At 56.1% G+C, this 20,369-nt stretch overlaps 1 protein-coding gene across 13 annotated transcripts in view; it reads left to right on the forward strand.

The window, feature by feature from the left end:
* The window catches only part of TNS3 (tensin 3), a 232,623-nt gene that overhangs the window by 95,842 nt on the left and 116,412 nt on the right, over window positions 1-20,369 (forward strand). For 11 of the 13 annotated variants that reach the window (XR_014834141.1, XM_021079356.2, XM_085005686.1 and 8 more), the window contains 4 exons: window positions 11,051-11,103; window positions 12,811-12,982; window positions 14,868-14,918; window positions 16,941-17,063. Coding sequence is in view for 12 of the 13 variants with exons in the window: in XM_021079352.2 (XP_020935011.2) it covers window positions 11,051-11,103; window positions 12,811-12,982; window positions 14,868-14,918; window positions 16,941-17,063 (399 nt within the window). In the remaining variant the exon portion in view is untranslated. Of the gene's footprint in view, window positions 1-687; window positions 892-11,050; window positions 11,104-12,810; window positions 12,983-14,867; window positions 14,919-16,940; window positions 17,064-20,369 lie in introns of those variants that run through there. The other 2 variants (XM_021079359.2, XM_021079360.2) reach the window with 2 other exon arrangements.

The following is a 20,369-nucleotide window of genomic DNA, read 5'->3' on the forward strand; positions in this document are numbered from 1 at the left end:
TCTCGCTGGCTGTCGGACTTGGGGAAAATTTCTTCCCTGAGTTGGATTTCTCTGGATGGTGCTGCGGTCTTGGCTGGTTACTTTGGGGTGGGCCTTTGCGGGGGGCGTTGTATTTCAGGGGCCAATCCCTGCCTGGCGTTCAAATGCAGAGCTGATACCTGCTTAGCACCTGTGACCTGCCCGGGGCTGTTCTTAGCTTGGCACGGGTTTCCTTATTTAATCCTCCCGGCACCCCCACTTTCCAGATGGGAAAACTGAGTCTCGAAGAGGTACTCTCCAGAGGTCAGACAGCTGGGGCCTCAGACCCAGGCATGAGGCTTCCGAAGGGGGTGCACTGCACCCCGCCAGTGGGTTGGCTGGTGAGTGAGGGAATGAATGAGAGAACAAACGAACGCCTTCATGGTTGAACTGCATGTGGCTAAACTGTTGCCCTTGAAAAAGGTTTTAAATGTATTTTTCCTTCCCTTTTCCTGGAGAAACAAAAACACAGTGGGCAGAAGTGTTTCAGCCCATCTCCTCCATGGAACCCCCTCCCAGTCCCCAGCCTGGCGGGGACATCTTTGCGCTGCCACCAGGCCCTGTGCTTCCTTGTGAATCTGGCTCCGGTTATGCAACAAGGTCCCTTTTGTTCCTTTTTACGGGACCTTTCACAAGGCAAGTTTCAGGACTGGTCAGCACGGCTGGAGCGAGCAGAGGCCCGGCGGCTCTGGGGAAGCTGGCATCCCTGATGTGTTCTCAGGCCCTGCCAAGTTCCTGGTGTGGCGTCCGCTAAAGGTCTTTCTTCATTTGCTCTTCGTCCTACAGCCGGAGGCGGGTGAGGGGCCGTGGGAAGCAGGAGCGCAGCCGTCACCTGCTCCAGCCCAGGGATCCTGGCACCGCCAGGAGCGAGGGGTGAGCCTGGTGGTCGGGGTGTGCCCCTTCTGGAGCGGACTGTCGCCACCGCCTGGGTTCCTGCTGGGGGGGTGGGGGAAGGTCTCGAAGAGCTTCCGCGGAGGCCGGGTGGTTGTGGGGGAGCCATGGGAGAGAATGTGTGTTACTGTAGCCGGTTTCTGGTGGCACCGCCTGTGGGTCCCATCCAGCCAGTGAGCCCCTTTTACGGCTTCGTGGGGACACCTGGGCCTTGCTTTCTCTGGGTTTCTGGGGTTGGTGCTTCAGCCCGTGGCTGTGCAGGGGCAATTTCTTCCCACGTTACCCCCCCCCCCCCGTTTCATTGATTCCATATGTCACAACCGTGTAAAGGTGTCGACTTAACTCCTCCTCTCCTGTGCTTCTCTTAGATGAAAAGTTTGTTGAAATCATTGGGGTACATTTATTTGGGTTCTAGAAAGGAAGCTAACGCAATATTCATTCCTACCATGTCAGTCCGTAACCCCCTGCGTCTGAAAGTGGCCAGGCCATCCCGCCCCATCCTCGAGTCAGTGCCCGGTCCCTTCCTTCCTCCGTGTCTGGCCGCGCGCTGTGAGCAGCATATGCTGAGCTGCGCTGAGCCCTGAGCCGCATCTGGAAGCGGGCCGCCCGCACCTCTGCCGGGTCGTCATGGGTTGGGGGTGGGGGGTGTGCAGCTCAGACAAGAACTCACACACTAGTTGTTCCTGTGCAGTTGAGGTCAGTGCTGTGGAGAAGACCAGGCTAGATGGAACACGCAAAGGGGTCTCTCTGCTGGGGAGATGACATCTGAGCCCCGCGCGCCAGGTGGGGCTTGAGTAAGGGGGTGGGGGCATTCCAGGCTGCGCAGGGCACGTGTAAAGGCCCTGGGGCAGGAGGGAGTGACTGGATTGGGAGAACTGACAGACGGCTTCGGGGTGAGAATGAAGAGTGAGGGAGGAGGTCCACGAGGTGGGCTGTTCTGGGTGGGCAGGGGCGGGGTGGTGTCGCCCAGGGCCTCCTGAGCCGGGCAAGTCCCAGCCCTTCACCTGGTGGCAATGGGACCTCCCCACTAGCATCAGCCTCCCAACACAGGCTTGATTTGTGCCTGTGCCGGACCCACTGTGTGTGCACGTGAGCGCGCGCTCATGAGAAAGACAGGTACTGCTGATCTTAATGGAGACGCGTCCGTGGCCTCTTCTGTCCTGTTGACGTGTGGGCACTGCCCACTGAGTGATTCTCAGCGAGGCATTTCTTCTTCCATTCTCATTTTCCTCCTGCCCCGTCTCACGGTTTCCCAGAAAACACATGAGAGTATGTTGCTGTCGATGCTAATAATGCATTTACTCTGGGCTGGCCCCTGTTCTGGGCGTGTGACAGGCCTTTGCTGTGTGCACCCCACAGTGACCTTGCAGAGAAAGTTGCTGCAGATAGTAGCCCATTTTATGAAAAAGGAGCATGAAGCACAGAGAGGGCAAGACGCCTCCCCAAGATCACACAGCGGGAGAGTCCGGACTTCTGTTACCTGTACTCTCAGAGGCCTTCATCTGAAGGAGAGCGGGGCCTGGTGACCAACCCTGCCTGTATGTCCATTGGGTGTCCCCATGCAGGTTTGCAGTCACAGCCACCTGGGGCTGGAGGGCTTGCAGGGAGAAGCCCAGAAGGTGGCCACGGGGCCCTTGGCCATGGGGCATTGCTGCTGTCATTCCTGAGTTGTGTTCGTTAAGCACCACTTCTTCTAGAAGCCTGTAGGAAGCCAGTGATCTGCCCCTCATGGATGATTATGGGAGGCGCAGAGCTTCTTGGCCTCAGAGTCATAAGGTGTCTTTTCCATGATGTCAGCTCTTGCATCCAGAATAACATCAGGGTGTTTGTCTTGTGATGCACTCACTGCACCTTTTCCTTGAAAAAGTATGAGCTCAAGGTCGCTGAGAACACGTGGCGTTCTGTTAAGGTGGCGGAGGCCTGGATTCCAGGTGGTGCAGGATGCTTGGGGCTCAGCTTGGTGTGGTCCTGGCTCTGGGCTCATCCTTGAACTGCCCCATAGACTCTGGAGGGACAAACCTGGGTCCTGGATGGCTGGCGGGGACGGGCAGTGGCACCCTGGAGAGGGCCGGGGAGGTTCCGGGGTGGCTCCCAGCACCTGCCTGTCACGAGGTCTCTGCTGTCCTGCTGACCAGGTCAAAGACAGGATCAGGGATCAGTCCTACAGCCGATGTCCGTCTTGGGGCTGAAACCCAAGCTCAGAATTCTTGTGGAAATGAAAACCTGGCGAAATTTGAGAGCCGTTCAGGTACTTGAGGGGCAAAATCCACAGCACCAGGCTTTTTGTGTAACACCCAGGATGGCTGAGCTGTTGTCAGGGGGCACGGACAGGGCAGCTCAGGAGAAGGCAGATCTTTTGTCTTTTTTTTTTTAATTTTATTTTCTCCTTTCTTTTTGGGCCGAGTATGTGTCATATGGAAGTTCCCAGGTTAGGGGTGGAATTGGAGCTGCAGGTGCCAGCCTGTGCCACAGCCACAGCAGTGCTAGATTTGAGCAGTGTCTGCAACCTACACCACAGCTCACAGCAATGCCAGATCCTTAACCCAGTGAGCAGGGCCAGGGTTTGAACCTGCATCGTCATGTATTCTAGTCCCCCCAACTGGGTTCGTGACCCGCTGAGCCGCAACAGGAACTCTATATTTTTTTCTATTTTAAAAAAATTATTTATGTACTTATTTTTCTTTTTTGGCCAGCCTGTGGCATGTGGAGTTCCTGGGCCAGGTATCAGATCCGAGCCGCAGCTGCAACCTAAGCTGCACCTGCAGCAATGCCGGATCCCTAACCCACTGTGGGGGGCCAGGGATTGAACCCGAGACCCAGTGCTACCAAGAGGCTGCTGCTCCCGTTGTGCCACAGTGGGAACTCCAAGGCAGACCTTCTAGAAGTGGCCTGCGCTGTCCCAGAGGGAGTGAGCTCCCTGCTCCAGATGAGGCCAGGCTGAATCCACCTGCAGCAGATTCATGGGTCCCTTTGGGGCTTGGAGCAGATGAGCCTCAAGGTTCTTGCAGTCCTGTGTCCTCTAGTTCTGTGCCACCCCTGCCCAGGGCACTCCACTTTCTGGGTTCATGATGCCCCAGGTCCACCCTGAGCTGCTGGATGCCAAGCAGTAGCCTGTCCCGGACACTGCGCACCTGGCCAGGGACGCCTACAGAAAAGGCTCAGCAGAGGTCTGCCGTGCGCGGTACCTGTCTGTCCCGAGTGCCAGGCAGACTCCCAGCGTCTGTCACTGTTCAGGGGACAGTCTTTCAGGGTGGCATCGCTGAGCCCATTGGAGAGATGAGATCACTGAGGCTCCTCAGCTCCCTGGCCCAAGGCTACAGCTGCCAGGGGGTGGAATTCACACTTGGACCGCCTCTGAGTTTGTCACGACCTCACGAGGCTGCAGAAACATTTGATGTGTGCGGATAATCAGTGAAAAAATGACAAAGGTCAAAAAACCTGAATCCCCACTGGATTTGAAGAACTTGCCTCACAAGCCTCAGGTCAGCGGGGGGCCTGGGAGCTGGGACCCCCTCCTGCCCTGGGGAGTCCGGCATCTCCTGGGCGGTGGTGTTGCCCCCGGAATGCAGATCCTCCGGCCGCCCCGCCGCCCCCACCGTCCACGGTCTGGAAGCACAGGGGCGCCTCTGGGCCCCTGGGCGTGTGTTTATTCAGCCCGGCGGGGCCTGCAGGGTGTGACCTAGAGCTGGGTGTGCGCTTGGGGGGCATTGGACCGCCTCCTGTGGACGGAGGGGGGGGCGGGGGGGTGGCTTTGGCTTTGGCTCCAGGCAAGCTTGTGGCCTTTTCACCCCATGGTCCCTGCCACCCCCCCAGCAGACCTGCTGTCCTTCTTACACCCTGTTATCTGGAAGGATGTGGCTCCTGTCTGAACCTCAGCCTGCCTTCCAGCAGTCTGGCCTCTCAGGCAGGCCCAGTTATCAGTGGCAAAGCATTTCTCGCTCAGCAATACTTGGGCCAGTGTCACCAAGAAGTGCTCTGGGCAGAGCAGCCAGTGGTCTTGGCAACTCATGCACCGAGCCCTGTTCTCCCTTAGAAGCTTGTGTCAGGAGTTCCCATTGTGGCTCAGTGGGTTAAGCCCCCGACATAGTGTCCGTGAGGATGCGGGTTCGATCCCTGGCCTCTCTCACTGGGTTAAGAATCCTGCATGGCTGTGCGCTGTGGCGTAGGTCGTGGGTGCAGCTCAGATCTGATGTTGCCGTGGCTGTGGCGGAGGCTGGCAGCTGCAGCTCTGATTGAACCCCAACTCGGGACCTTCCATATGGCTCAGCTGCAGCCCTAAAAATAAAACAAAAATAAAAATAAAGAAGTTAGTGTCAGCATGCAAATGTCATGGAGGTTCTCTCTTAGAAGTGGCTGCGTGGCTGCAGAAGTGCTCTTGCTGTGTCTATTGCAAATATAAAAGTAATCCCATTAGCGGAATAAATGAGCTTCCATCATGTCAAAGATATTGAACAAGAGCGTCCCCCGCGCCCAAGTAGGTCGTCTTAACTCTTTACCTGATGGGGTGCCCACTCGTCCCTGCTTCTGATCAGTGCACTTGGGGACTCCAGGGCTGGGCCGGGCCTTCTGAGCGTTGCATACAACACTGTCATTTTATGCCAAGGGACTCATGCCCAGGGAGGCCAGGGGCTTCATCTGGTCCCAGGACCACTTAGTGGTCCAAGCAGATGAGCTTTGGGCCATGAGCAGCGCCTTTAAGGAGAGGCGGCCGCTCCGGCAGCCCTGGCGTCGCTGGTGACCTTTCACAGGTTTGACCTTTACCACCCATTCCAGCTGTGTCTTTTTCCTTCTTTTTCTTAGCACCTTTAGAAGTCGCAGGCGGTGATAAGCTCGTGCCAAAGGGAGTACAGGCGAAGGAGGGTGGGCCTGGCAGAGACGGGTGGGGACGGAGCTGCTGGTCTTGGAGACCAGGAGGCGCCTGTGCGATCCTGGGATGCTGGCACGGGTCCACGGAGAGCAGGTGACCTGGAGCCCTCGGCCTCCAGAGGCTCCCCAGAAAGGCGGGCGGGCAGTTTTCCTCTTGCACAACAGCAAGAGACAAGGAGTTGGCAGCACGGATCTGGAGGCCTGGGGTCCAGGAGGAGAGAGATGGCCTCAGACTCCTGCAAGATCAGGGTGCAGGGTTTCTCGTGAGCAAGGGACCGTCTTCCCTAAACTTGTAGTGAGTTGGTTCTCTGTCTTTCTTAAGGCAAGAGATGTGCTGCAGTGAAAAAGGGGGGCTTTGGCTTTTTAGCCCCAAGAGTAGTGAATTCTTTGCTTCTGGGTCAAGATGCCCAGAGCCAGAGCATGTGGCACCTTCCTGACCAGCACCATGTTTCTGCAAGGTCGGCCCTTCCAGTGGACGTGGGCCCGGCCCCTTTCCATCAGCGGCAGCGCAGGACCTCCTGGGCCACCCAGGGGCTTCTATCCAGGGTATCCGGGTCTTGTCACTGATACAGCATCTGCTTCGTTCCACATACAGCCCCAGAATGAAGTTTTCCTTGTTGCAGGACTTCGTGTCCATCGAATCACAGGAGCTGGCTTAGAAGTGGCGCCTCAGCCAAAAAGAATCTGACTAGTATCCATGAGGACTCAGGTTTGATCCCTGGCTTCGCTCAGCGGGTTAAGGATCCGGCCTTGCGCTGAGCTGTGGTGTGGGTTGCAGACGAGGCTCAGATCTGGTGTTGCTGTGGCCGTGGTGTAGGCTGGTGGTTTCCGCTCTAATTTGACCCCATATGGAACTTCCATATGCCATGGGTGTGGCCCTAAAAAGACAGGGGGGAAAAAAAAAAAAGAAGTGGTGCCTCAGTCACTGTTTCTCTCTTCTTGGGCTGAGGGTGAGACCAACTTCCCTGGGAAAAGCTCCTCTAACTTCCCTGATTTCAGTCTGACTCAGGGACAGGCAGGGCAGGAAGTGGGGGGGGCGTGGGGGGCTGGAGTGGGGGGAAGGAGTCCAGAGTCGGTGTCAGAAGTTGCTGCTGCCTCTTTGCTGTGTGATTCTAGACACGTCCGGGTGCTGAGTGCTTCTCTCCCAGCCTATGAAGTGGGACAGTCACGTCTGCTCCCTGGGGTCCTGCTGGGAGCTGGTGGCGGACCACGAGTGGGTCTGCTTCCTGACCTTGGTCACCTGTGCCCTCTTACAGGACGGGGCGGTGGGACGCTGCTGCCCTCCATGTGAGCTGCAGCCCAGGCCCTGCGGCCCTGGCACAGCTGCCTGCTCTGGGGGCAGGGGCAGGGCGGCGAGGAACGGGGTCCAGGAGGCTTTCTCTCCAGCCTCTCGGGGGCCCTGGACTGGCCGGAGGGCCTCCCCTCTTCATCCTAGGGGTCCTACCCCCTCACTCTCCTCCCCACCCCCCATCCCGGCTGCTGGTTCCCTGGCTGCAGACAGTCCCTCCTCAGGGCCTTGGCACTGGCCACGCGCCCCCGGAGTTGCAGAGACCCTCAGCCCACCTCCCACACTGCCCCACCCCCGCGCCAAGCGGTGCTGTGCCCCTCCCTGTGTGTTCCTCTCCCGAGTGGTGGCCAGTCCAGTCCAGTCCTGGCAGGCTGGGGTGGACTGTCAGTATGTGGCGCTTCCAGCCTTTGTCATCCAGTTAGGTGATGGGGGGGTGGGGTGGGGGTGGTGGAGGCAGTGCTGGAAGGCATGAAGGGCCTGCCTTCAAGAGTTCCCTCTTGGAGTTCCCGTCGTGGCGCAGTGGTTAACAAATCCGACTAGGAACCATGAGGTTGCGGGTTCGATCCCTGCCCTTGCTCAGTGGGTTAACGATCCGGTGTTGCCGTGAGCTGTGGTGTAGGTCGCAGACGAGGCTCGGATCCCGCGTTGCTGTGGCTCTGGTGTAGGCCGGTGGCTACAGCTCCGATTGGACCCCTAGCCTGGGAACCTCCATATGCCGCGGGAGCGGCCCAAGAAATAGCAAAAAAAAAAGACAAAAAAAAAAAAAAGAGTTCCCTCTTGAGTTCCCGTTGTGGCTTGGCGGTACCCACCCCGCCTAGTCTCCGTGAGGATGCAGGTTTGATTCCTGACCTCGCTTAGTGGGTTAAGGATCCGGCGTGGCCATGAGCTGTGGTGCAGATCACAGATGTGGCTCAGATCTGGCGTGGCTGTGGCTGTGGTGTAGGCCGGCAGCTGCATCTCTGATTTGACCCCTGGCCTGGGAACTTCCATGTGCAGTGAGTGTGGCCCTTAAAAAAAAAAAAAAAAAAGAGTTCCCGTTTTATTCACAAATTTACTCTATGGCTGGTGTCTGATTGTTCTAAGTCCGTGGGCGTTACCTCAGTCTAAAGTGGGGGGGGGACACAGAGAAATGATGGGCTTGGGGGGGAGGGCAGGCCTGACCTTCTGACTGTATTGTTTGTTTGTAGATACGAATGCGTTTGTTTACTCATCTTTCACGTACGTGTGCGACTGCATTATCTATCGCATCCTCTGGCTGCACCTGTGTGTCTGTGTCACCTCTTAATCTTTTATTTACCGTCTATCTCAGTCCTTATCATCTAGCTCCTGCAGAGGAGTGGGAGCTGAGGACTTGCTGGGGGCCGGCTGGCTAGGACCCTCCGTGAAGCTGTGGGCTGTGGGGAGGGTGGGTACTGCCCTCCTGGCACTTCCCTGGGCCCAGAAGCTGCTGGCCTTGTGCCTTCTGGAGCAGGAAGAGTCGTGATGCTCCGGCTGGTTACAATTACAGGGCAAAACTAACACGGCTCTCTTTGAGCCCTTGAGCCAAGCCAGGAGAGGAGGGAGTGGGGAAAGATGGGACTCTGTGGCCCCCTTGAAACTCAGCTTCTGTGTGTCAGGAATGACAGGGGAGCCCCCTCGCAGCTCAGCGTGGAGGCGAGGCGGTGGGGGCGGGAGGGGGCAGAGGTGGGCAGCCTGGCTGGGTCACGTCAGCGTGGGGACATCAGTAGGTGGCTGGGCTCCGGACGCCCTCTTGCTTCCCTCCCGTCGGGGCTTTATCTCCTCCCGCTTGGCTTTGTTATCGTTATGTGCGCACAGCCTGCTGATGGGAGTTTTCGGCTTCTTAGTGACAATGCAGAGGCGTTTTGAAAATGTCAGAAGACAGAAGCCTCTGTTTGTGCTGCTCGATGGTTGACGGCAGGGATCTCCAGCTTTGATCCCTGCCCCCCCGGGGCCGAGACCCACTTGGGTTGAACGGTGGGTCTAGGCCGAGTGGACTAGAATGCAGTACGTTGCTTTTGCTTGTTTATAAATTACACACCTGTCCCGCTTTGCAGATACGTCGTGTGCCTTCCTTCTACACACTCACAGTCTAAAACAAAGTGGTCAATGCTGCTGGAATTGACGGACAGCCCACAGCAGCCTGCGCCTCCCGCTGGGGACCTGCTTCGCTTAAAACCAGCAGGGTCCTCTGACCATGAGACCGGTGGCTGAGTCCCGAGGGAGATGCGGTCCTTGGGAGGAACGGCAGGCTGGAGGCCCAGTGGGCAGTGGTCAGGGTCTGTGACCTGGCCATGGTGAGGGTGGGGTCACTCTCAGGCCCCTCTAGCCGCTGGGCAGGGACTCTAGGTGGGTGGGGAATGCTCAGGTCTCTGGGCTTGGGCCGTGGAGGCCCGTTTTGGTTCTCTGGGGCTGCAGGGCTGCAGGGCTGTGCCTGGCCTGGGTTTGTCCAGCCCCCAGGGCCCCACCCTGTGCTGGGCAGGCTTCCTGCCGCCGATGGGGTTCGTGTCCAGGTCGATCCCAGACACCTCTGCGAGGAGGGCAGAGTGGAGGGTGTCCTGGCGGGGAGACCAGCGCGCGTGCATCCCCAGAGCGCGCGCTCACGTCTGTGCACAGAGGAGGGTGCCTTCCAGGTCCTGCCTCTGGTGGGGCCGAGGTGGTGACCTCTGTGGGTCGGGGTTGGCTTGGGGGTACGTTGCGTGACTTCAGGAGAATGTCTCTGCCTGTCTCTCAATCCCCAGAGCAATGTTGGTATTTGCTCTCTGTCTCTCCATCTCACACCTTGGGCGCCAAGGTGAGCCGGGTGCCCAGGTGGGACACCAGGTGAGGGAGGGGTGTCAGATCCTGTCCGAGAGGGGTTCCCCAGGGTCAGGGTCGGGGTCGGGGGTGGGAGGCTCTGTCCCCAGTACTGCCCACCCAGAGTGTGTCCCAGGCTGGACATCGGGGCAGGATCCAGGAGGTGCAGTGGGCAGGGAGGACCTCTCAGAAGGCAGCAGGAAAAGAAGAGCTGTGACGGGGATGCTGTGATGGGGACATCTTGGTCCCCCCGCCCCCCGCCATCTCTGACAAGACCTCACGGCTCTCTTAGCCTCGCCTTCCCCACCTCTGAAACCTGGGGCTGAGTCCTTCTCCAAAAGTTGCTGGGTGCACCTCCTGCAGTGTACAGATGGTAACACAACCTGGAACACAGGTGTGCACACAGCCACCCCCCCCATACACACCACACACCATACACTCCACATACACGCCACATACTACACACAATACACTAGACACACACGCCACACACACAAAAGCGTCATGTGTAAACTGTACAGCAATTACAATCAAGTTTTTTTCACAGTTGGATAAGCTTTTTTGAAAAAAAAAAAAAAAAAGTAGAGGAGTTCCCGCTGTGTCACAAAGGGATTGCAGGTGGCTCTGCAGCGCCAGGACGCAGGTTGCATCCCCGGCCTGGCACTGTGGGATAAGGATCCAGCGTTGCCGAAGCTGCCGAGTAGGTTGCAGCTGTTGCTTGGATCTGATCCCTGGCCTGGGAGCTCCATGCGGCCAAAAAGGAAAAAAAAAAAAAAAAAAAGAGTAGAAAAAACTGAGTTTACTTGAAGTCATTAACTGATTCTCTCAAGTCACTCCCGACACCAGTGACAGGAATGATGCCGGCCTTGACCGAGCCCCTGTCGTGCGCAAGGACAAGCCTTTGCAAGGGTCGGGACCGCTTCCCTGGCCCTGACCGGGGGCTGTCGTGCTGCCGTCACCCTGCTGGTGCTTCGTGGAATCGTGTCGGCTGGGATCTGCAGTCTTAGGGCCCAGATAACCCGATAAGCTGGCGGCCCTCCCTGGTGATGAGATGAGCCCGTAGTTCCAGGGTCTGACGTACCCTTTACGATTAAACCTCGGAGCGGCCGTCGTCCTTCCTTCTGCGTGGGGTTTGTGCTGTGCGGGCTGGCGGGACGGGAGACTTGCGAATGGCCTGTGTTTTGTCGTTGGCAGGCTCCGGAGGTGTCCTCACCACCCGCTTCTCCGTGCCGTGACAGACCGTCCAGGTGAGTGTCCGTCACGGCGTGTGCCTCTGGCCTGGGGTCACATGTCCCAGAGGCAGCCCGGACGTGGTGGCATTTTACTCTGTAGGAATCTTAGTGTTGTTTTCAGTTTTGCAAATAGATGCTCAAGGTTGATGAATGGCAGGTTTCTATCCCTTTTCCTGGATGTGATCGCCCAGCATTCAGAACCCTGGTCGTGGCGTTCTCGCTGTGGTTCAGGGGGTTTAGAACCTGAGGTAGTCTCCCTGAAGGTGCGGGTTCGAGCCCTTGCCTCGCTCAGTGGGTTAAGGATCCGGTGTTGCCACAAGCTGCTGTGTAGATTGCAGATGCGGCTTGAATTTGATCTCTATCCTGGGAACTTCCATGTGCTGCAGGTGTGGCCATAAAAAGAAGAAAAAAAGAAGAAACCCTGACTGACTGTGGAACATTCAACAAATAATGAAGCTGTGATTTAATTGTGAAATGTACGGGGGGGGGCAGAATTGACTCTAGCAGTGGAATAAGCTCTTTATTTTTTTAATACCAGGGTCAAAAAATGTGACTTGATTTTTTTTAAAGTCATCAAAACTGTTTTACATCCATGTCTGGTGAGTAGAATAGAGAAAAAAAAAATCCTGGTGATGGTGTAGATTTGAGTAACCCAGTTTTAAAAAAATAATTTATGGTATTGGATAGCTGAGGATATTATTGCTTGTTGTAGGTGTGATAATGGCATTGTAGATATTTCTAAAAAATGTCTTCATCTTTTAGAAATAAATGCAAAAATACTTGTAAATGACAGCCCATGTAATATCTGGGATTTCTTCAAAGCCTTCAAAGTGTTGGAGAAGGTAGCAGAGGATATGGATGGAAGAGGGTAGCCGAGTGTCAGATTCGAACTGGGGTAGTAAACAGACAACTACAGACCCCTCAAGCTGGGGAGGGGGGCGGTTTGATGGACTGGGACTGCCTTCCTGCGACTGTCCTGCAGCCCTCCATGGTTTCACGGTGGGCTCTCAGCTCTGGGGTTGACCCTGTCACCTCTCCCTGGGACCTTCCCCTGCCACCCCTGCCACCCCCTTGGCCCCTGGGCCTCTCCTGGGAGGGGCGCTTGACAGGTCCCACAGCACAGGCCGTGATGAGCCAAGAAGGAGGAACTGCCCCTGGCTCACCGCCCCCGGCTCTCCCCACATCCGCCAGCCTCCCTGGGTCCTCCCCTCACAGCCCTTCTCAGGCCTCCCGGCTGCTGCTGGAATCCCTCCTGGCCTGGCTCGTCCCCTCTGCAGGACACTGTGCACTGTGCACCTGCCCCAGGATGCCGCCTGCAGGCAGGGCTCGTCACCTCTAGACTCTCCCATTCCACCCAATGGGCTCCCTCCCCTGCTGCCTCAGGCCCTTCTGACCCCTGGAGCCAGGAAAGCTCTTCCGTCTGTCCGAGGTCCAGGCTCTCTGCCCACCTCCCGCCTGCCCGCCCCCATCCCCCGCCGGCCCTCCCTCTGCGGGCTTCTCACCAGGCCCGGGAGCCCTGCCACCACCCTCCTCTCTGTTCATTCCCCGCTCCTGGCTTGCGGTGCCCCGTGGCAACTGTTAGGGAAACGTGCCCTCCTGTGATGGGCAGAACGTAGGCTGCAGACGCGGCAAACCCCCAGAGGCCTGGAAGCAGGCCCGGCCGTGGACCTGGCCCTCCGTCCCGGTTCTCGGCCCCTTTGCTGAAAGCCGCCTCCCCTCCAGGCCCCCCGCGCCGCGCCCCGCCATGGAGGACGGCCGCGAGCTGGACCTCACCTACATCACGGAGCGCATCATCGCCGTGTCCTTCCCCGCCGGCTGCGCCGAGGAGTCGTACCTGCACAGCCTGCAGGAGGTGACGCGCATGCTGCGGTCCAAGCACGGCGACAACTACTTGGTGAGTGGGGACACTGAGCGCGGGGACGCTGGGGACACTGAGCGTGGGGACGCTGGGGACACTGAGCGTGGGTAAAGCTGGGAAGACCCCGAGTTTGCTGCAGCTCAGCAGCGGTGCCCCTGTGTCGGGGCCTCTCAGAGCCGCAGGGAGAGGCCCGCCTGCTCTGCCTGCTATGCTGTGGGCGCCCGGGCCTCCCCAGCCAAGCTCCTGGCCCATGTGCCCCGAGGGCACCGCTCTCCTGCCCGCCGGCGGGCTTGGCCTTGCTGGCATCAGAGGCCCCGTCCTCTCCCTCCTGCTGCCGTCAGCCCAGGCCTGAGGGTGGGCGCTCGGGACGCCAGCATCCGCCTGGTCAGACGCTGTGGGCGGGACCCGCACCCGAGGCTTCCCGGTGCCCCCCTTCGCCACGCGGCCTTCATGTTCCCACGGCCGGGCGGTGCGGCCGCGGCTCCGTCCCCTGTGATGTGATCTCTGGTTCAGTTACGGCTCCTCGCGCCTCCCTGGGCCGGCCCCCGGGAGGCCTCTTTATCTCCTTAGGGCCACTAATCTTTGCCCTAAACCGACAAGACTCTCATTGTCATCCTTATCGGTCTGCTCAGAGGACTAAACTGTTGGGCGGTGGCCGGGCGGGTGGCCCCAGAGGCAGAGCAGAGGGAGGTGACCTCTGGGTGGCTTCCAGCAGCCCCCACCCGGAGCGGTCCGAGCCGGAGCGGAGCGCTGACGCCAGCCCTCGGCAGGGCCGGTGACAGGCGGGAGGCTGGGGTCCAGCCCCTGAGATGGTCCCACCCCGTCCTCTCTCTCAGGGCCGCAGGCGTGGCGGGAGCTGTCTCCCCCTCCTGATGTCCCGCCCAGGAGGTGGTCACACAGTCCCCCACCCCACCTCCTGTCCACCCAGAGCCCTCGGGGGCCTGGGACCGGGGTCCGGGCTGGGGGCTGGGCCAGTTCTTCCCCTCACTCGGGCGGGGCCCCGTCAGGCCAGAGCCTCCCCTTGCAAAATGGCGAGGGGGTGCGTTCCCACCTTGTCTTGGGACAAGGACGTTTGTGAAAAGTCCGAAGGAAGACCCAGGTGCACGTTAAGAACCCCGAGGTGAGCACGTGTCTCCCCACCTCTGAATGGGGGGGCTCTGACAGGCCGCTGCCCTCCCCACCCACGACTGTTCAGTGCCACCGGCCAGGGCGACTGTCTTGTCCGGCCCCAGGCCTTGGCCACGTAGGTGGGTTCCCGCAGGGCCCACGGTCCGAGGTGCGGGGGAGCTTGCTCTGGGGTAGAGGAACCGCGGGCCCCCACCCCACGTGCAGCCCCTCGTCTCCGCTGTCCTCAGCCTCCAAAGAGTGGCCCTCCCGTGTTCTTCCCTCGAGGGGCGGCCAGCACGTGGGTCTGGGCCCCTCGCTGTGCTGCGTCCTTCCTGGAAGCCCAGGCTTTCGGGGCCGAGGCCAGTCCCATGGGATACGTGTGCTGACTTGAGTGCATTTGTTTCTTTTTCATTCCATGGCAATTATATAATCTATCCCTTCCAATATTTTGTTTTATTTCTTCAGGGCCGCACCCACGGCATATGGAGGTTCCCAGATTAGGGTACAATCAGAGTTACAGCTGCTGGCCTACACCACAGCCACAGCAACGTGGGATCCAAGCCACATCTGTGACCTGCACCACAGCTCACGGCAGTGCTGGATCCCTGACCCACTGAGCAAGGCCAGGAATCGAACCCACGTCCTCATGGGTACTAGTCGGGTTTGCTACCGCTGAGCCACCATGGGAACTCCCCCTTTCAAGGTTTTATAATCCTCCGTGTCTCAAAGGCAAACAGCGTGTGAGATGCATTGTTTCCTCTTTGATTTCCGAGGACAGTGATTTGTCTAATGGCTTCTGATTTCCCCTCTGTAGGTATTAAACCTTTCAGAAAAGAGGTATGATCTTACGAAGCTTAACCCAAAGGTATGGACCTTCGCCTTTATATTCTGAGTTTTGTTAAATGTCATGATGCTTATCCTGCTTGTGCAGAAAGGGTTTGTTGCAAATCTTTGTGGGATCTGACTTAATGAGGGGTATTAGGAACTGTTCAAATCCACGGCTGATTTTTCTTAATTGAATTTTTTTTTTTTTTAGTTTGAAATAGTTTTAAATTTATAGGAAATTGAAGAAATAATACCCCTGACCCAGTCTTCCCCAGAGGTAACATCTTGTATAACTTGCAGTAAAGTATTAATGCCAGGAATTTGACCTTATTACAATCCACAGACTGCATGCAGCTTCCACTGAGTTTGCGTGTAGCAGCTGTGTGTGTGCATGTGTGTGTGCGCGCGCGTGCGATGTGTGTGTGAGATGTGTGCCATCTCATTCCGTGTAGATTTGTGTCACCAGCACCACAGTCAAATCCAGACCATTTTCACCTCAAAGGTCTCCCTCCTGCCACTTCGGTACAGCCACGCGCCACCCCACCATCCATTATTATTTTATTTCTGTGGTGGCCCCTGGAGCACGTGGAAGTTCCACGGCCAGGGACTGAATAGAAGCTACAGCTGCCACCTGTATGTACCACAGCTGCAGCAACAGTGGATCCTTAACCCACTGCATTGGGCTGGGGATCAAACCTGCGCCTCTGCAGTGACTGGAGCCGCAGCAGTTGGGTCCTTAACCTGAAGCACCACAGTGCGAACTCCCCATTCTTCTTCTTTTTTTTTTTTTTTTAAGGACCACACCCAAGGCATACGGAAGTTCCCAGGCTAGAGGTCGAATCAGAGCTGCAGCTGCTGACCTACACCACAGCCACAGCAACGCCAGATCCCAGCCAGGTCTGTGACCTACACCACAGTTCACAGCAATGTGGGATCCTCAACCCACTGAGTGAGGCCGGGGATCGGACCCACATCCTCATGGACACTAGTCGGTTTCTTAACCCGCCGAACCACAACGGGAACTCCCCCCATTATTCTTTTTAAATAGCAAAGATTTAGGGGGAAATTTTTAAGATTGACGAAGTTACAGTATATTATATAATATATACAGGTATATGTGTTCCATATGGTGAAATATTTTGCAGCCACTAGAATATGTAAATAGGAGGAGGATGAATTGCCTGTTTTAATGCAGTCTAGACTTTGTGTATAATAGTACTTCACCTATGCCCAGTGTACACGGAAAAACAATGTAAGGTAGTGGCCTTTAGGTCTGAGTGGCAGAAGGGGTGTGTGCCTCTCCCTGCTTCTGGCAGTTTTTGGAATCTTCCCATCATTTTACACAATTTCTGTTGCTTTTGTAATCAGGCAGAGTTCTGTGTCTCTGCCCCGCTTAAAAAAGAAGCTAAGCAGAAGTCACAGCCCTGCACGTCGGCAGGTTCAGAGCCGGGCGTGTGTGAGTCAGGTGGCTCAGAGGGGCTGGTTTTTTGCATACAGACCTGCTGGGTTTCTTGTCACGTGGTGATGACTTTCTTTGTTCCTGAATTGCACCCTGGGCTTGAAGGCCTTCCTGGCAGGTTCCTCTCCTGCAGGAGTGACACTGTGTAGGCGTCTCCAGCTCCCAAGTTACCCGCCCGCATGGCCTGTGGAGGAACGGCTCACTGCACTTTCCCAAACTGCGATTTTAGTCTGCGGGGAGGAATTTTGGCAGCAGCTCCGGCCAAGAACTCCTGTTTCAGATCTTGCCAGGCCTGGGCCTCTCCGCGTGAGCCCTGCCCCATGAGTGGCTCCCGAAAGCCCTTTCTAGAATTGTCATTCCAGCTGCAGAAAAGCAGATAAGACGCGGAGTGGATGTCTCCTGGGGAAACATAATCCTTCATATTTTCCTTTCCAGTAAAGGAGGCTGGCCACAGTTCCCCTGAAGTTTTAGAAAAGGAACATGCCCCCCTAGTCTTTACTCTAAAATGGAATATTTTGGGAAACTGAGCAGACCGTCGTGAGGCGGCTTCCTGGGGCTTCTGAGATGGGAAGCAGGCAGCTCCTTCTCTCTCTGTCCCTGCAGACCCTGGACGTGGGCTGGCCCGAGCTGCACGCGCCGCCCCTGGATAAGGTGTGTACCATTTGCAAGGCGCAGGAGGCCTGGCTGAACAGCGACCCCCAGCACGTGGTTGTCATTCACTGCAGGGTAAGTGCCCACTTGGGAGCCGGGGGGACCACCTTGTCTCTCTTAACAGCTTCTATAGGGGGGTGTGGTTAGGTTTTCACACTTAGGGGAAAAAAAAAAGTCATCCAGCCTCCCAGGGTCTGGCTGCAGATGGTATTGGAAGGTCTCTGAATACAAAGCTGCAAATGTAGTGTTGACTGGAAAAAAACAAAACAAAAAACCCCCAGCACAACCTGACGTGGAGAGTTAGGTTTTACTTGGCGGATGTTCTGAGGCCTCCAAGCCTGGGACACAGCATCTCAGCGCACCCTGAGAAACTGTTCCAAAGAGGCAAGAATGGGAGCCAGGATTACAGAAGTTTTTATAACCAAAGACCAGGTAGGGGGAACATGGAAGGATTACTGTTAGTGAAAGAAAAGCAGAGATCTCAGAGGAATGAAATTCGTGCTTTTCTGAGTGTGGGACGATGCGGAGTCTGGGCTCACTGAAATCATTCCGTCTCTGGGGCCAGTCTCCTGCTCTTCTCATCCTGAGTCTCCCCAGGGGGCACCTCGGGGTGTGTGTGTGTTGGGGGGGGAACACCTGGGGGAGGGGGTGTGTGTGTGTGTGTGTGTGTGTGTGTGTGTGTGTGTGTGTGTGTGTGTCTGCAGCAACCGACCGCTAGATGGCAGGCGTTCTTCGTTCCCATCCTGAGTTCCCTTGGGGCTTGCCGTGGGGGCCGCTGTAACGTGCTGGCTTGATGGCTGCCACATTTTTGGTTTACTGATAGATACGGCAGTCACCATTTTAAGGTACCCAGGAGTGAATCCTTTCATTTTCATGCATTTTCATTTTTCAAGGAAAGCCTTTTTAACAAGTAACGAGGAGGAGTGCCCATTGTGGCTCCGCGGAAACAAATCCGATGAGGACACGGGTTCGATCCCTGGCCTTGCTCAGTGGGTTAAGGATCCTGCATTGCTGTGAGCTGTGATTTAGGTCATAGATGCAGCGCGGATCTGGCATTGCTGTGGCTGTGGCGTAGGCTGGCAACTGTAGCTCCAGATTGACCCCTGGCCTGGGAACTTCCAAATGCCTTGGGCCTGAGCCTAGAAAAGTAAAAAAAGTGGAGAAAGTAAAGAGGAGCCGTTAAGGTAACCACGGCAATGACCACGTTAGGCTAGTCCATTGACTCGCACTTGCGGGCAGGATGCTGCTGCAGCAATGTTATGGTCCTTGCCAAGCAGGCCAGCCTGATGGGGACGTGACAAGTCCACTCTCAAAGGGTGGCCAGGGCCGGCTGTGGGGACGGCAGGGCGATGTCCCGGCTGCACAGACACCCTTTGCATGATGTAAATTAATGTAAATGAACCTTCCCTTCGAGTTTTCAGACTTTCTGTGGAGTTTCCTGCAGGGGCACTAAGGTCTGGCCCCTGAGTGAGGAGGGTGGACGTGGCTGGTGCAGTTCAAAGCTCCCGCAGTGGGGACAGGTGACGGTCACTTGACCTGGAGGAAAAGCCGCTGGGTGCACGCAAAGGGGATTTGCTGCTCTCTGCTTTTCTTATTTATTCTCTTATTTATTTTCTTATTTATTCTCTGCTTTTCTTATTTATTCGTCTAACTTGATTGCATATTCTCCCGCTAACAGCCGGGCAGTCCTGTTAATTCTCTTATTATGAAGTTAACTTTTATTCAAGGGTTGCGTTATATTATGGAGCTTCTCGCCGCGTTTGTGTTTTGATGCAAACGTAAAGAAAGAGACTCTTTTCTTTTTTTTTTTTCTTTTTTTTTTTTTTTTGTCTTTTTGTTGTTGTTGCTATTTCTTGGGCTGCTCCCGCGGCATATGGAGGTTCCCAGGCTAGGGGTTGATCGGAGCTGTAGCCACCGGCCTACGCCAGAGCCACAGCAACTCGGGATCCAAGCCGCGTCTGCAACCTACACCACAGCTCACGGCAACGCCGGGTCGTGAACCCACTGAGCAAGGGCAGGGTCCGAACCCGCAACCTCATGGTTCCTAGTCGGATTCGTTAACCACTGTGCCACGACGGGAACTCCTTCTTTTCTTTTTTAAAACAATTATTGTTAAAACTGTTTTTCATTGGGTTTGACACGTGGATTTTTTTTTCCCTTTTTCACCGCACGTGTGGCATATGGAGGTTCCCAGGCCAGGGATTGAATCCGAGCCACAGCTTTAACCCACACTGCAGCTGCAGCAGCGCCGGATCCTTAACCCACTGCCAGGCTGGGGCTGGGGATTGAACCCGTGCCTCCGTATCCACCAAGCTGCTACGGTCGGATTCTTAACCCACTGTGTCACAGCGAGAGCTCTGGCCTGATGATTTTAACACGGTGAGGATGCTACTGATGGGCCATTGTTGCCTAAGATTCCTTCGCAAGCCTTTGAAGCTGCGTTCCCTAACCTGGGCAGAGAGCAGCTGCACAGGGAGAAACAGCAGCCTGCGGTCAGACTGGCTCCCAGCTGCGTCTCCAGAGGATTCTGGTCCCTGGCCCTTGAGACGACGCACCCCTTTCCCATACAGTCCATTTTTGTTGTTCGTTTTTTTTTGATTCTGATATTGATTTATTAAAATTTTTTTTTCATCTTTTAAAGTTTTATTGAGTTCCCATTGTGGTGCCGTGGATTACAAACCCGACTGGTATCCATGAGGATGTGGGTTTGATCCCTGGCCTCACTCAGTGAGTTGAGGATCCAGCGTTGCCCTGAGCTGTGGTGTAGGTTGCAGACTCGCCTCTGATCTGGCTTTGTTGTGGCTGTGGTGTAGGCCGGCAGCTGTCGCTCTGATTTGACCCTTAGCCTGGGAACTTCCCTATGCCATGTGGGTGTGGCCCTAAAAAGCAAAAAAAAAAAAACAGTTGATTTACAATGTTGTGATAGTTTGTGCTGCACAACACAGGGATTCAGCTGTGCGTGTCAAAGGTCCACGTTTTTAGTGAAGCGATTATAATACATATTACTTACAACATCTGGGTCCCAAGTGATGAACTTGCCTCGTCGAGGTCTCTAAACACATCCTTTTCCGAAACTCTACGTTGCTCTCTGGACAAGCCTTGTGAATGGGGTTAACCAAAAACATGCTGGAACTTCCTGGAAGCGATTTGTTCCTCTCTGACACTTATTCAGACGGCTGAGAACTCTGTCCGAGATGTTCCAGAAACCATGCCCCGAGGAGGAAGCGCTCCTGTAATTTCAATTTACAGGTGTGGACATGTGGGGAAGTTCATCCCAGTGGCAGAAGGGGTGAGACTGCTGATTTTCACCAAAACCTGCCTGTCCTGCACAGAGCCCTCCTCCTGCCTAGAAGGCCAGGGATGCTGTCACGGCCTGGGGAG

The sequence above is a fragment of the Sus scrofa genome, chromosome 18, assembly GCF_054392235.1.
Source record: "Sus scrofa isolate SSC_HxYL_T2T_F1_AM1 chromosome 18, Sscrofa_HxYL_maternal_Yorkshire_Landrace_v2.0, whole genome shotgun sequence".
Taxonomy (NCBI): Eukaryota; Metazoa; Chordata; class Mammalia; order Artiodactyla; family Suidae; genus Sus; species Sus scrofa.